Below are 13,251 nucleotides of genomic sequence, written 5' to 3'. Positions count from 1 at the left end.
ATGATGCAGCATGGATCAGGCTCATGAGAAAATGTGCAGTCAGCAGCTATGGTATCCATCATGGTTCCCACTGCATAAAATGGGCACATGACACGTCTTTGGTGTTGCCCTGCATGCTGTTACATTAACCTGAAAGTGCCTGAATCTATGTATATACCCTTTTCTCTCCCCTCGTATCTGTGTTTTCAGGGTTAGGATAGGAACCATGCAGAAAGCTAACGAAGATGGAAATGTGTGATGAATGTGGCATTTGCACATAATGTTCTGACTGCACAATACAGAAAAGTGTTTTGCACAGAAGCTAACCCTACACAAAACCTTGGATTATACACCAGTATATTAAAATCAGTGGTAATGAAGATACAGTATTAGCTATTCAGTCTCGATGCAGAGTTTAAGGCAAGCAAAACACAAGTCTGAGAAAGCATAGAAGGGTTAGCTCATTCTTCTGCAGCAGCATCTGTGAGTAGATTCCTCTTTGCTGTGACAGTATCTACAGATGTTTAGGACAGAATGGCCCCTGGCAGGGCTGGACAGAGACATGTTTTCACCTCCCCCTCAGCCAATGACCTGCTGTGTATTTCAGTGGAGAAGAGGGTGATTAGAGAGATGCTAGACTTGCATGGTGAGGAGGGAGGGGGTCTACAGAAGTGCTGGATCTGTACATAGTAGGGAGATAAGGGGATTAGAGAGCTGCTGGACCTGTACAGCAGGGCAGAGGAAGAGAGGGATGCTAGTCCCACATGGGAGAAGGAGAAAAGAAGAAGAAAGAGGGAAGCGAGAGGCCTATAGCAAGGGAAAGGGGGGGGAAGGGAGAGATATGCTGAACCTGGAAAGCAGGGGGGAAAGAGAGAGATGACTGGAGACAGATACTGGACCAATGGAAAGAGGGAGATGTTGGACCATGAGGAGAGTCTAGGGGTAGGAAAGAAGCTGGAAAAGGGGAAGGACTGGGATACAGAAAAGTGGGCCTGGAGGGAGCATGGAGCCAGGCCAAAAGAGGAGGAATGCTGGACAAAAGAAAAGGAATAGGGACACAGAAGAAATAGGGGTAATGCTGGTCAGAGTAAGATAGAGACACAAAGAAGAATATGAATAGAGGAAAGGTAGACTGAGAGGGCAGTTGCTGAGCACAGATGAAGGTTAGGGAAAGAGACACATAGGGGAGAAACTGGACAGAAAAGAATATGGATGGGTGAAAATAGAGAGTTAAGAAATGTCAAACAAAAGACACTGGAGAGAGAGTTAAACAAAAATAGAGAAAAGCAGAAAAGAGACACTGAGACCATAACAATGCTTATACATCAAAGGTAGAAAAAATATTTTTTTTCTGAATTTATTAATTGTAATATGTTAGCTTTGGGAAAAGTGCATGTCTGATATTTTGCATTTCTATTACTATGATAGATTTTCTATAGAGATCTGGAATGTGTTTGCTTTTTCCAGGATTTGTTTATTGTAGCTCTGAAGGGATTCCTCCTCCTCCCCTCCCCCCTCTACCTTGGCAGAGATGATGTTATAGGAAATCCATACAGTCTTAGCTGTGTCAATGTCTGTCAGTGTTTTGCATGTCTGAAGGAAATGAGGAATTCTAGCATATAGGTTCTATGTAGGGATGCACTACAGTCCAGGTTGTTTTCTCTACACTTATCAAAACATGGTTTTATTGGCATTCAGTGTACGCTATAATATTTGTGAAGTTGCTTTTTCATAGGTAGGGATTTTTGTTTCTGACTTCAGGGAGTTTGTGCTGTTTCAGAATAGCAGGTTTTACTCACGGGGCAATATATCCCAGTGGGTTAGTTTTGTACATACCATGACAGGAATAAACCTCACTGATTGTTCTGCCTTCATTTGCCTGGACACTCAACAATGGAGTCATGAGGATAAGATGTCAAGTAATCAGCCACGGATATATTGTTTGGAAGTCACTTTATTGATAGATATGCTACAAAAGCTCATAGACTCAACACTGGCAGTGTTTCGGCATCTGCGATTTATCAAGAGTCTGCCTTGATATAATGCCGCTTTATAGGGCAATGGTCAGACCACACTTGGAATACTGCGTCCAACATTGGTCTCCCTACCTAAAGAAGGATATAAAACTGCTGGAAAGGGTGCAGAGACGAGCAACAAAACTGGTGAAGGGTATGGAGAAACTGGAATACGAGGATAGACTTATAACACTAGGATTGTTCTCCCTTGAGAAAAGGAGACTGCGTGGGAATATGATCGAGACCTTCAAAATACTGAAAGGAATCGACAAAATAGAGCAGAGAAGATTATTTACATTGTCCAATTTGACACGGACTAGAGGACATGTAATGAAGCTAAGGGGGGACAGGTTCAGGACTAATGTCAGGAGGTTCTGCTTCACTCAGAGAGTGGTTGACGCCTGGAATGCCCTCCCAGAGGAGATTATTGCGGAATCGACCGTCCTAGGCTTCAAGAGCAAACTAGATGCATATCTCCTTAAGAGAGGCATATAAAGATATGGTGGACTATAAATTACGCCAGGTGTACACCTGGCAGGGCCTCCGCGTGTGCGGATCGCCGGACTTGATGGACCGAAGGTCTGATCCGGAGATGGCAGTTCTTATGTTCTTATGAAGGTCTAACACAGTGCACTATAGATGAAGCACTGGTGAGACGTCTGTAGGAGCTGCAAAAGAGCAAGTGTCCAGCAAAGCAAAGCAATCCGCAGCGGTAATAGCTCTGACACTCCTAACAATTCTATGAGTGTCGGAGCTGTTACCATCACTGTTACCGGCACTAAAAACTACATTATACAAGTGCTCAATAGTTAATTAAGCCGCTCCTACATCAGCACTACCTGTAGTTTATCTTGCTATATTGTTGTATTTCCCCCCCCCTTTTTTTTTCTTGCCTATGGGCTCCTTTTACGAAGGCGCGGTAGCGGTTTAACGAGCGTAATAGCGGTTGCTAAACCGCTAGCCACACTAGCTGCTACCGCCTCCTCTTGAGCAGGCAGTAGTTTTCCGGCTAGTGTGGGGGTTAGCACATGATGAAAAGTCACGTGCGTTAAAGCCGCTACCACGGCTTCGTAAAAGGAGCCCTATGTGTAATCTTGAAATCATAGGTTGAGGACTTGAGTGAGTTAGTCAAAAAAATTATTTTCTTGGTTTTTTTCTCTTGTTATAAAACTGTGTTAAGGTGTAATATGATTTACACTTTATGAAGCTGTATTCAGACTAACCCACTTTCTGTACAAGTGTTTTACTTGGTATGTAATAATGAAAAGTTATAAATAAAAATACACTACGTTTTTGTAAAAGGGGAGGAAAATGAGAGACAATACTTGATAAATACTGTAAACCAGTGGTTCCCAACTAGAGGTCTGCACGGGAACAGGGATCATGGGGGTCCCGCGGGAATCCCCCCTAACCCACGGGACTCCCACGGGGACCCCCCTCTAGCCAACGGGACTCCCATGGGGATGGAAGGCTTTGGAAGCAGGGTTCGTCCATATAATATAATGGACATGTCAGCCTTAGTAAAAGAGGGGGTTTATAAGTTAATTACCTGAACAGAAAACAAAAAAAGGGTTCCACCAAAGAGATTCCACAAGGAAAACAGCAGCGCATACACAAAAGAAACTATGGAATTGATGATCCTGTCAGAAGTAATTGCTGCTTTTTATGGGGATGGGCGGGGATGGAGGTAATTCCTTGCGGGGATGGGTGGGGATGGAGAGGATCCTGGTGGGGACGGGTGGGGATGGGTGGGATTTCTGTCCCCGCGCAACTCTCTATTCCCAACCTTCTCCTGGAGGACCATCAGGCCAGTCGGGTTTTCAGGATAGCCCTAATGAATATGCATAGAGCAGATTTGCATGCCTGGCACCTCCATTATATGCAGTTCTCTCTCATGCATATTCATTAGGGCTATCCTGAAAACTCGACTGGCCTGGTGGTCCTCCAGGACGGGGTTGGGGACCATTGTTGTAAACTGTTTAAAAGTGAAATTGATGGCTGTAAAATAAATAGAAGTAACATTAATTGTTCTATATGAATCTATTTAGGGATTAAGGGAGAGGAGAGGGAGCAGACCAGTCTGAATACTGATAGAATTACAACACACAGTATAATGTAAAATCGGAAAATATAAATCATGAAAACATACTAAATGCCAGTTTGGGTGAAGAAATGCTTCCTAGAAGTATTAACAAGTGTTGTGCATGAGCTGAGGGCAGTGATACGGCTGGCATTGGAGTCGTTGGCTGCGTGCGGCGCACTTATACTGCTCCCCGTTGTACTCTGCGCCATGTGATCTGGATTGAAAAATAACCACACATGAACAAAACGCAAGGAAGACTCTTTCAGAAAGCAGAATGCACTCCAAAATCATGAAAGTTCATAGTTCCTGCATATGTGGAATGCTGAAATACCAAAGTGAAATGGCAAGTTAGTATGGTGTGTTTTATCTTTCTACAAGATTGAAATTCTAATGATGACAGAACTCTAAATGCAGTTCCTGACTCTTATAATCTATAACCTGTTCTCAACATCCCCATCCAGGCTGCACTTAGTACAAAAGTCCCCCTCAGCAAGAAGCTCTTAACCAATATGATATTCACCCCCAACATGAAGCTGTGACCTGTCCATAAAGCCCATCAATATCAAGTCCCAATTATCCCTACTTCAAGCCCTATCTCCTAAAGAAGCTTCTCCAACATGAAGTTCTGATCTGCCTATGTGTACCTAAACTTGACTTTCCTCCACCCTAATATCATCATTTATCTAGTTATTTATTTATTTATTCATTCATTCAATTTTCTATACCATTCTCTCAGAGGAGCTCAGAACTGTTTACATGAATTTTTTCAGGTACTCAAGCATTTTTCCCTGTCTATCCCAGCAGGCTCACAATCTATCTAATGTACCTGGGGCAATGGGGGGATTAAGTGACTTGCCCAGGGTCACAAGGAGCAGCGTGGGTTTGAACCTACAGGGTGCTGAGGCTGTAGCTTTAACCTCTGACCACTCTAGAAATCAAAATGTAGTAAAAGTGAGCCAAGTGTAGAACAGTCGAGCCATTGTGACATCACTGATGAGGTTGGCTCTTAGGCACTGGTGGAATGAGGTATTATGATGTCACAATACCAGCTCTGGTTATCAAAAGCTGAAACTTTTCACAGTATTTATTTGTTTATTCAATTTTCTATACTATTCAGAACAGTTTACATGCATTTATTCAGGTACTCAAGCATTTTTCCCTATCTGTCCAGGTGCACTCACAAATCTATCTAATGTACCTGGGCAAAGGGGGGATTAAGTGACTTGCCCAGGGTTTGAACCCACAACCTCAGGGTGCTGAGGCTGTAGCTTTAACCACTGCACCATTGACTGCAGCAGTACTGGAAGGAGAATTCTTAAGTCTCTCAAGCTGTGAAGATGGAAGCTGTATTCTTGGAAACAATTTACTCTTTGGTTCTTGATAAGTAAATTGTTTCCAAGAATACAGCGTATTAGAGTATAAGCCAGCATCGAACGATTCACATCAGGCAGGATGGGGAGTGGGGCCAGTGTGGTATCTTCCCTTTCTAGTGCGGTTGTTCAGTTAACACACTTCACAACACATGGGGATCTGAGGCCCTTTCCCCTTTTGAATAATCAATAATATACTTGAGACACAGTTGTGGGAGGAGAGCTTTCACCGCTATTTCTTCCAGAAGAGTATACATAGAAAATAAATATTAAAGCAGGGTATTTTTTACAGAATTAGATCCCTTCCCTCTTATTCCTGTATATATTAGTTGAACACAGTTCCCCTGGTACTCAAGCCACTTTACTAATCTCTGGGCTACTCCTCTACTCTTTGCTAAATTCTCCAGTGTGTTTTGTTGGTAATAACAAAGTGAAGTCTGCTCCTTGAAAGTTCATGCTTCTTGTAAAGTTTGTAGTTGGTTTTCATTCCCTTGGCCCTGATTATTCTAATCTACTCTAGAAATTTGAAGAATAATAGCATTGTCATTATTTACAAACCTTGTTTAATCTGTGAGTAGTCTATAATCCAGCTTTCATCCCAAAACATTTTTTGCTTTTGATACTGAAACCACTAAAGAAACAATGAGAAAAAAAAATCCAGTCAAAGGGATAATTTGAAACAAAACATTACTAATGAAGTTTTTGAAGAGGAGTTTTCACCAAGAAAGCAGGGAGAGTCACTGTTACAAAATATGAAGCATAAGTAGCAGCATATATTATGACAACTTTTAGAGGTAGGGTGGTCAATAGAGAGAGAGGCTTTATATGGAACATAGTAACATAGTAGATGACGGCAGATAAAGACCCGAATGGTCCATCCAGTCTGCCCAACCTGATTCAATTTAATTTTTTTTTTTTTTTAATTTTTCTTCTTAGCTATTTCTGGGCAAGAATCCAAAGCTTTACCCGGTACTGAGCTTGGGTTCCAACTAGCAATAGTCTCATAGGATTACCACTACAGATCATGGGAGACATTTGCTTGGCCAGCACTGGAGAAAGTAGGAAAAGAGGGGGGACCACCAGAGTACCATCCAAGTAAGCCTTGAGGATGAGTGGTGGTTTCAGAGCTACCTAGTAGAGGGAAATCCTATCAGCTGGTCTAATGTGAAGGGATAGGGAAGTGGTTCTGGAGTAGGCCCCAATGCTAGGAGGCCAAGCCCATTGGTGAGATGGTTTGGGGGGCTTCCAATTGGGGGGTGCTGGTTCTGGGTGAGGGCCTTCCAAACAGAGGGGAAGCTGGTTCTGGTGGCATGATAATAGAGATGGGGAATAGGCTCACAAACATGTTCTGGCAGGGTTCCAGTTTGAGCAGGAGGCAAATGCAGCCTTCACTCAACCACCAAAACTAGCAACTTGTCATAGCTTGTTCATAGGCCAGAGCAAGCATAAACCCAACACCGAGGTATTGGGGCATACACGTTTATTCCCCTTCTGAAATGCGCATGAGGTGATTTTTTTTTTTTCATTTGAAAGGAAGCTCCGGAATGAGAGGGCATAGGATAAAGTTAAGAGGTGATAGACTCAGGAGTAATCTAAGGAAATTTTTTTTTTTTTTACAGAAAGGGTGGTAGATGTATGGAATAGTCTTTCAGTAGAGGTGGTAGGGACATAGACTGTGTCTGAATTCAAGATAGCGTGGAGCAGGCACGTTGGATCTCTTAGGAAGAGTAAGAGATAGTGGATGCTGCGGATAGGCAGAATGGATGGGCCATTTGGCCTTTATCTGTCATCATGTTTCTATGTCTTGCCTAATGGTTGAGCTGGTCTTGGATACAGCTAACGTGTTATGTTAATTCTTGCATTAAACAGCTAACCTAGAGATTAGAGATTAACTGAAGTAAGGTAAAGGGTGGAGAAAGTTGCATAAACAGAAAACATGGATTACTGCAAAGCAGGCAGATATCCTAGAAATTTAACAATACTTTCAAATGTGTAGTTAATTTTCTATGCTATCTGCAGCTGTGTTAACATGGCAGCTGGTTTTTAAGAACATAAGACCAGCCATACTGGGTCAGACCAATGGTTCATGTAGCCCTGTTTCCAGCATTGGCCAATCCAGGTCACAAGTATCTGGCAGAAACTCAAATAGTAGCAAGATACTATGCTTTCGATCCCAGGACAAGCAATGGTTTCCCCCATGTCTATCTTAATAGCAAACTATGGACATTTCCTCCAGGAACTTGTCCAAATCTTTTATAAATCAAGACAAGCTAACCGCTGTTATCGTATCCTCTGACAGTGAGTTCTAGACCTTAACTATTCTTTGAGTGAAAAAAAAAATGTCCTTCTATGTTTTAAAGTTATTCCCATGAAATTTCATTGAGTATCCCCATTATACTTTCTTTGTATTGTCTTTGTACTTTCTGAAAGAGTGGAAAAAAATGAGTCACTTTTACCCGATCTACACCACTCAGGATTTTGTAGACCTCAATCATATCTCCCCTCAGCTGTCTCTTTTCCAAGCTGAAAAGACCTAACCTCTTTAGCATTTCCTCATATGAGAGGAGTCACATCCCCTTTATCAATTTGGTCGCTCTTTGAAACTTTTCTAATTCCACTATATCTTTTGTGAGATACGGCAACAAGAACAGAACGCAGTAGTCAAGGTGAAGTCGCACCATGGAGCAATACATAGGCATTATAATAATGTTCTTTGTCTAATTTACTATCACTTTCCTAATAATTCTTAGCATCCTCTTTGCTTTTTGTTCTGCTTCAGCACACTTGCCAAAGGATTTTAGCATAATGTCCACATTGACATCCAGATCTTTTGGGGGGTTACTGACTCCTAAGGACTCTAGCATCAGGTAACTATGATTTGGATTATTCTTCCTGAAGTGTATCACTTTGCTTTTGTCCACATTAAATTTCATTTGCTAATTGCATGCCCAGTCTTCCAATTTCCTAAGGTCTTTCTGCAAGTTTTCACAGTCCGCATGTGTTTTGACAACTTTGAATGGTTTTGTGTCATCTGCAAATTTAATTATCTCACTGGCTGTTTCGATTTCCAGATCATTTATAAATATGTTAAATAGCACTGGTCCCAGTACAGAATCCTGCTGCACTCAACTATTTACTCTTCTCCATTACGAAAAATGGCCATTTAACCCTAGTTTCTTCTTTCTGTCCAATTGCCAATTCCCAAACTATAACGGAACATTCTCTCCTATCCCATGACTTTTAAATTTTCTCAGCTGTTCCTCATGAGAAACGCTTGTCAAAAGCTTTCTGAAAATCTAGATACACTACATCAGCTGCTTCATAATCCACTTGTTTATTCACACCCTCAAAGAAATGAGGCAAGTTGGTGTGGCAGGACTTCCCGTGGCTGAACCCATGCTGACTCTGTCCCATTAAACCTGTTTGTCTATATTTTCTGAAATTTAATTCTATATAATAGCTTTCACTATTTTGCCCAGCACTGAAGTCAGGTTTACTGGGCTGTAATTTCCTATATCATCCCGGAACCCTTTTTAAAAATCAGCATTACATTGGCCACCTTCCAATTTTAGCAACAGTAGATTAGCAATTTTATGTTTCAGTTCTTTCAGTACCCTGGGGTGTATACCATCCAATCCAGGTTATTTATCTCTCTTTAACTTGTATGTTTAGCTCAGATTTCTTTCAGTTCCTCTGCATCATTAGCTTTGAAAACTGTATATCATACAGGTAAATTTATTATAACTTCTGTAAAGACCAAAACAAAGTCTCTTCTGGCTTTGTCATCCCTAGTGCCCATTTTGCTACTTGATGATCTAATGGTCCCACAGATTCCCTCATAGGCTCTCTGCTTCTGATGTCTCTGAAAAAGTTCTTACTATGGCTTTGCCTGTTTGGCAAGTTTCTCTTCATATTCTTTTTTAGCCTTCTTTATCAATGCTTTGCATCTAACTTGCCAGTGCTTATGTTCCTTCTTATTTTCTTCATTCAGATCCCTTTTCCATTTTTTGAGGAATGTTCTTTTGGCTCTTTCACTTTACCTTTTAACTTTTTGCTCTTCTTTCCATCTTTGTTAATATGTGGAATACATCTGGTCTGGGCTTCCACAATGTGTGGGCTTCCAAACAGTGTCCATGCTTGATTTAAAGTCCTAATCTTTGCAGCCAATCCTTTTAGCTTCTTTTTAACAATTTTCCTCATTTTATCATATTTGCCTTTTCAAAAATTATATGCTGCTACAGCAGATTTCCTTAGTGACTTCACTCTAGATATTAGCTGAAATATGATTATGCTGTGATCACTGTTTCCCAGCAGACCCAATATTGTTACCTCTTGTACTATGCCCTTCATTCCACTAAGGACTAAATCTTAAAATAGCTCCCCATCTTGTCAGTTCATGGAAGAGTTGCTCCAGGAAGCAGTCATTTATTATGTTTAGGAATTTTACTTCCCAAGCATTCTCTGATGTAACATTTATCCAGTCAATATTGTGGTAACTGAAATCTTATTATATTATTGCCCAATTTACCAGATATCCTAATCTCTGCAAACATTTCTTCAGCGGTCTTTTCGTTTGGTCATGGTAGATGGTAGTACAGCCCCACCAGTATACTCCTTCCCTTCACAAATGAGATTTATGTCTATAAGGATTCGATGCTGCTATCTGTTTCATGCAGAATGCTTATTTTGTTTGACTTAATTCCCTCTTTAACATTTAGTGGAACCCTAATCCACTCTATCATTGCGATATAATTTGTACTCTGGTAACACAGTATCCTATTGATGGTATTCCTTCCATCAGGTCTCTGAGATGCCTATTATACTACCTCTTCATTTAATGTTATGCATTCTAATTCTCCCAATTTAATTTTTAGGCTTAGAAGTTGATGGGGATAATTGTGATCCTTTATCCTGTTCTTCCCTTAAACACTCCCGGCTTTCTTTCACCATTATTGAAACCTTTCCAATGGAATTCCTTAAGTATCCTGTTTCAGTATTCCACATTGACATGCACTCCTGGGTGACTGTCAGCTTCTCTCCCCATACTTTAGTTTAAAAGCTGTTCTATCTCCTTTTTAAATGTTAGTGCCAGCAGCCTAGTTCCACCCTGGTTATGGTAGAGTCCATCCTTTCAGAATAGGCTCCCCCTTTCCCAGAATGTTGCTCAGTTCCTAACAAATCTAAATCCCTCATTTCTTCACTATTATGTCAAACATTGAGACTTCAGAACTATGCCTGCCTTTTGGGTCCTGTATGTGGAATGGGGAGTATTAAAAAAAAAAAAAATGCTACACTGGAGTATCTGGATTTCAACTTTCTACCCAAGAGCCTCAATCTGGCTTCCAGAACCTCTCTCCCACATTTTACTATGTCACTGGTACTCACATGTACCAAGACAGTAGGCTTCTCCCCAGCACTGTCTAACATCCTATTTAGGTGACACGTGAGGTCTGCCACCATCGCACCAGGCAGGTAAATGACCAAGCAATCCTCACCCTGTAGCATTTTGCACTGTGTGTCACATATATGATAATCTCCCAGTTGGTAAGAAATTATTTCTGTGTACTTGATGCAAAGAGCTCCTTGCTCTCAGAGAACTCTAGCTCTCATGAGGCTAGAGTAGCAGACTTGGAAGAGTTGAGGGAAACAAAGAGGAAACCTACAGGGATGTTGTAGAGAATCCCACCTCTAGTCTGGCAGCCCCTGGGCTGTGTTAGAGGAGAGAAGTCTCCTAAAAGGATAGCCTCACCCTGTAGCAAGGAACTGCCAGTCAGGGGCTTCTGTCCAGGAGGGAAGGGTTAGGACAGATGTTATAGTTGGTTATTCAAATAGCTGGGTGGACTAGCCAGTCCTTCGCCTAAAAGCTGGATTCTGTAACCGGTGTCTGTCAAAAACAACACTGGTTACAGAACACCCCCCACACACACACAACGATCCAGGCAGGAGGGTGCCCAAGCCCTCCTGCCATGTCGAACCGCGACCTCCCCCCCCCCGACAAAATCGGGGCAAGAGGGAGCTCAAGCCTCTTGCCCCGTCCAACCACGACCCCCCCCCAACAACATCAGGGCAAGAGGGAGCTCAAGCCCTCTAGTCCTGTCCAACCATGACCCCCCCCCCCCCCCCGACAACATCGGGGCAAGAGGGAGCCCAAGCCCTCTTGGCCCGGCGATCGTGCCCCCCCCCTGACTCGATCTGGCCAGGAGGGAGCCCAAGCCCTCCTGGCCCCGGTGACCCCCCCTCCGATTTAACAGGCCAGGAGAGAGCCCAAGCCCCCCTGGCCCCAGCGACCCCCTACCCCCCACCCCCACCCCCCACTACAATACTGGCAGGAGGGATCCCAGGCCCTCCTGCCCTCGGCACAACCCCCCTCACCCCAATGACCGGCCCCCCAGAACCCCCGATCAGACCCCCCCACCGACCCGTGACCCCCCCAGCCGACTCCACGACCCCCCCACCCCCACCCCTTCCCCGTACCTGAACATTGGCCACACGGACGGGTGCCAAGCCTGCTCATCTGGCAGGCCAGCCGGGTCCTGAATGGGGCCGGATTGGCCCAGGCAGAAGAAACCCCACCCACAGGTGAAGCCTGAGGTGCCTGAGCCAATCAGAATAGGCCTGGGAGCCTTAGGCCCCTCCTGTGGGCGGGGCCTTAGGCACATGTTCAGGTACGGGGAAGGGGTGGGGGTGGGGGGTCGTGGAGTCGGCTGGGGGGGTCGCGGGTCGGCGGGGGGGGCTGATCGGGGGTGCTGGGGGGGCGGTGGTTGGGGGGAGGGGGTTGTGTCGAGGGCAGGAGGGCCTGGGATTCCTCCTGCCCGTATTGTAGTGGGGGGGTGGGGGGTAGGGGGTCGTCGGGGCCAGGGGGGCTTGGGCTCTCTCCTGGCCCAATCCAGTAGGGGGGGTCGCCGGGGCCAGGAGAGCTTGGGTTCTCTCCTGGCCCGTTAAATCGGAGGGGGGGGGGCGCCGGGGCCAGGAGAGCTTGGGTTCTCTCCTGGCCCGTTAAATCGGAGGAGGGGGCGCCGGGGCCAGGAGAGCTTTGGCTCTCTCCTGGCCCGTTAAATCAGAGGGGGGGGTCACTGGGGCCAGGAGGGCTTGGGCTCCCTCCTGGCCAGATCGAGTCGGGGGGGGGGCACGATCGCCGGGACAAGAGTGCTTGGGCTCCCTCTTGCCCCGATGTTGTATGTGTGTGGGGGGGTGATGCATCGTGGCAGGAGAGATGCCTCATCTCCCCTACCGCGATGCCATCACTCCTCTACCCGAGCTGCCTTTTTAGACCTTTTTTTTTTTTTTGATTATTAACTCCTAAGACTACATGTATAAATGAAGAAATGTGCTATAGGTTAGGGAAAGGGGTGGGAAAGAAGACTGGGCCAGGACCTGCTGTGCCTTCTAGACTCTATCTGTTAATGCTAGGTTGTGACCGTTACATTTCTACCTCTTTATCAATGAACCTACAATTTCTCTTTTATCTCAATCTTTAAATCACCAAAGAACAGAGCAAAAAAATAGTATTCACTTACCCAGAGAAATGTCCTCTTCTCTCAGAACTTCTTCAACTTACCATGGGGTTAGTAAACATATTGCTAAGTAAAGTATTCACTACCATGCCAGAAACTGCACAAAGTAAATATTACTTGACGTTTACCACCACTGTTAGAATGAAGGCAGCACAGACCAGGGAGACTGGAATGGCAATTCCCAACCTAACATCTGTGGTCAGGGGGCAGGTTCCACAGTCAGCAGGACACGTAGCACATCCTTCATCTTCTTCACAGATCGCATTGCCACACACTAAATGTAAAATGCA

At 44.2% G+C, this 13,251-nt stretch overlaps 1 protein-coding gene across 1 annotated transcript in view; it reads right to left on the bottom strand.

Moving 5' to 3' along the window:
* Positions 1-13,251, bottom strand: part of LOC117368913 (atrial natriuretic peptide receptor 1-like) — a 164,766-nt gene that overhangs the window by 91,683 nt on the left and 59,832 nt on the right. Inside the window, 3 exon segments of the mRNA XM_033962688.1 lie at positions 4,144-4,291; positions 6,006-6,078; positions 13,090-13,235. Of these exon segments, the coding sequence (XP_033818579.1) occupies positions 4,144-4,291; positions 6,006-6,078; positions 13,090-13,235 (367 nt within the window).

The sequence above is a fragment of the Geotrypetes seraphini genome, chromosome 1 (genome assembly GCF_902459505.1).
Source record: "Geotrypetes seraphini chromosome 1, aGeoSer1.1, whole genome shotgun sequence".
NCBI classification, from domain to species: domain Eukaryota; kingdom Metazoa; phylum Chordata; class Amphibia; order Gymnophiona; family Dermophiidae; genus Geotrypetes; species Geotrypetes seraphini.
This window is presented reverse-complemented; position numbering and strand designations above follow the sequence as displayed.